The 3,600-nt window shown below is 53.6% G+C and overlaps 1 protein-coding gene across 1 annotated transcript in view; it reads left to right on the top strand.

The window, feature by feature from the left end:
* mta3 (metastasis associated 1 family, member 3) overlaps positions 1-3,386 on the top strand; it is a gene marked incomplete at its 3' end in the record, with an annotated part of 19,916 nt that extends 16,530 nt beyond the window's left edge. The window contains exon 18 of the mRNA XM_080542055.1: positions 3,215-3,386. Within this exon, the coding sequence (XP_080398181.1) occupies positions 3,215-3,386 (172 nt within the window). The remainder of the gene's footprint in view (positions 1-3,214) is intronic.
* Positions 3,387-3,600: the final 214 nt, after the last annotated feature.

The raw sequence follows: 3,600 nt of genomic DNA, 5'->3' as shown, positions 1-3,600 counted from the left end.
CTCTCCATACACAATACACACATGCATGCAAACACCTGAACCCTGACCCCTGACCTTTCGTGTGCCAGATTGCATCGTGGGTCAGCGTGTGTTTGCACTTCCTGTGAGTGACTGGCTACTTGTCTCATTTCAGTGCTGCAGCCGTTAGACACCTGCTCACGGTAAGCCCTTAACCCCGCACACACACACACACACACACACACAGACATACACACGCACACACACACACGCACGCACGCATGCACACACACAATCACACACACACACGCACGCACACACACACACGCACACACACACACACACACACACGCACGCACACATGCACACACACACACACACACACACACAATCACACTCGCACACACACACACACAGTCACACACACGGGTCACACCCACATGAGTCACATGAGCATGCACACACAAACATACAAACGCACAAACCAAACAAACGCAAAGAGTCAACACATGCGTACACATTAGTGCATATAAGCACACACATAAATCACCCTGGTTACCTGTGGAGTCTGTTTCTCACCTGTGTGCAGGTTTAACACCTGTCTGATTCCCTGTGACATGACTGGCCTCTACTACATCATCTCTATAGCGTTGAAGAGGCCATTCACATGATAAGCAACATGCTCTGCTGCCCTCAGCGCCCAGGTAGAGCTCAGCTTAGCGCCCAGAGATCAAAAACAACGGCTCACCATGGCGTTTTCATTTTTTTATCATGTGACTGCCCTTTAACACACACCTTTCAGCGCACGCCCCGGTTGGCACGGTGGAGGGAAGGCTAGGGTGGGGACGAGGGAGGGAAGGCTAGGGTGGGGACAAGGGAGGGAAGGCTAGGGTGGGGACGAGGGAGGGAAGGCTAGGGTGGGGACGAGGGAGGGAAGGCTAGGGTGGGGACGAGGGAGGGAAGGCTAGGGTGGGGACGAGGGAGGGAAGGCTAGGGTGGGAACGAGGTGAGGAGGTGTTTCAGACCCACTGGGTTGGTTTCCCAGACACAGACTAAAGCCTAATCCCAGACTAACATACAGTACATCCTCAATGGAGATGTTTTTGATTGAACATAGTATTTAGTCCAGGTCTAGGTTTCTCGTGACCGGAAAACTGTCCCACTGTGTGTGTGTGTGTGTGGCATGTGTATGCGTGCGTGCGTTCGTGTGTGTGTATGTGAGTGTGCATGTGCTTGAGAAAATGCTTTTCCATTATCGCTGTGTCCAAATGAACAATGCCACCCCGCCCCGCACCCAGACCCCTCCCCTCACCCAGACCCCTCCCCTCACTCAGACCCCTCCCCTCCTCTCCCCTCACCCAGACCCCTCCCCTCCCCTCACCCAGACCCTCCCCACCCCTCACCCAGACCCCTCCCCACCCCTCACCCAGACCCCTCCCCTCCCCTCACCCAGACCCCTCCCCTCACCCAGACCCCTCCCCTCCCCTCCCCTCACCCAGACCCCTCCCCTCACCCAGACCCCTGCCCTCACCCAGACCCCTCCCCTCACCCAGACCCCTCCCCTCACCCAGACCCCTCCCCTCCCCTCACCCAGACCAGACTTTGTCGCTGGCTAAATTTAGAGCAGCACACTGGCACCGCCGTGCCTGAGAGGAACCAGACCAGCTCAGGGAGGAAATATCATTACCACATTACTCTGCCATCCATGTGCGTGTGCGTGTGCGTGTGCGTGTGTGTGTGTGTGTGTCGTCATAGCCTTTACGCTGCCCTCTGTCTCTCAAAAACACCATCCTGCCTCCTACCCTACCCTGTTTGTTTACAACTAAGAGATGTGCAAAATATCGAATAAGAAACATGGTCATAATTATTTTTCCTGATGCAAAGTTTCTAACCATGAATCGCACACACATTATGATAGACAGACAGACAGACAGACAGATAGATCGGTCCGTTATTTATCTGATCTGTCTGCTGACAACCGATGATGGAGATGTTCCACTCCTCCTTCCTGTGGCGAGCAGGAAACAAGCTCTGACAGAGCGAGAGGGCAGGAGGGAGGGGGTGGGGTGTGGGGGTGGGGGTGGGGGGGGGGCAGAGAGAAAATAGATCACTGCAAGCCTCGGTTAAGCGATAACACACATTGCACCCTCATTTCAAGAATGCTCATGAAAACAGTCGAGAGAGAAAAAAAAGCGAGAGAAAGGAAGGGAAAGAGAGGGAATGGAACGTTGTGAGAAAGACACTGGACTGGAGTGTGTGTGTGTGTGTGTGTGTGTGAGTGTGTGTGTTCTGTTCCTGCGGGATGAGCAGATAGGTAAACAGATCCAGATCCACACACAGCTCTAATAAGAGGGAGCGTCTGTGTGCCATGGCCTGTTATAACAGCACCTGTCCTACCTCTGAACCTCCATCCAACCTCCATCACTTTCAATGCAGAACAAAATGTGTGTCTGTTTGCAAATCATTCACAGGGGATTGAGATAAAGTGGGGGACAAAGTGTGCGTGTGCGCACGCATAAATAAACACACACACACACACACACACACACTCTCATATGCATGGAGATTTACTGCTTGAAGTCATGGTCATGGCTGCTTTATTAGAACTAATAATCTAAGCTCAGGCTGGGGAGTGTGTGTGTGTGTGTGTGTGTGTGTGTGCGTGTGGCAGAGGTGTGTGTCACACTCATACATTTTTGATGACTATGTGCCTCAGTATGGTCCCGCCTAGCTGTTCCCATTAGAGCAATCCCAGAGACTCCATCAGCACTATTACTGACACACACACACACACACAATGTCTATATTAGCCTGCACTAACACAATCACGGCATGGGGCTGAAGGTAATTGATGTGTTTTTCCGTTCGGACAAATCGAAAGAAAAAACAGCCCTGAGAGAGCTGCACTGCTGAGAGGAGAGACAGATGTTCCCAACATCACCCTCCTTAACCTCGGCTGCCCTCTCGCTTTTCCTCCTCTCTTCTCCCCCTGTCTTCCCTCTCTTCTCCCCCTGTCTCCCCTCTCTTCTCCCTGTCTCCCCTCTCTTCTCCCTGTCTCCCCTCTCTTCTCTCCTTGCTCTATTTTACAACTGAACGTGTATGATAAGTGTCAGGTGTTAGGGCTTAGGACTTGATCTGTGACCCAGATAGACTTAAAGGTGAGACACACAGTAGGCCATATCCTGTAACGGTGTTGTTGATGGTGTATCCTGTTCCCTACAGTGTTGTTATTCATCACTTCCTGTCCTCCCTACAGGAGGGCCAGGCGACTGCTGTCCAGGTCCCAGCTGAGGCGCGCCTGTCGGCAGCCCTGTGAGCAGATTACTCTCCGCAGGGCCTCCCAGGGCCCACCGCAGGGGCCCGTCCTCGCCCCCCCGCACCCCCACCCCAGCCTGAGGATGAGAGGGCCCATCGTTATCCACGACTGATGCACTGAAACCCCCCCCCCGGTCAACAGCGCCCAACCCCTACCCCTACCCCAACCCCTCTTTCCAACACCTCCCTTCTTTCTCTCTGCCTCTCAGTGATAACCTCCTACCCCCCCCAACCCCAACGTCATTACCCAGCAGTCTCTCTGTGTGGCGTAAAGAGGAAATGACACGCTGTGATGCACTGGGAAACAGACACTGACCGGGGCGGGAG

Source organism: Nansenia antarctica (assembly GCF_963989245.1).
Source record: "Nansenia antarctica genome assembly, chromosome: 11".
In the NCBI taxonomy this organism is placed as follows: domain Eukaryota; kingdom Metazoa; phylum Chordata; class Actinopteri; order Argentiniformes; family Microstomatidae; genus Nansenia; species Nansenia antarctica.
Note: the sequence above shows the minus strand (reverse complement) of the source record. Positions and strands in the feature narration are given on the sequence as shown.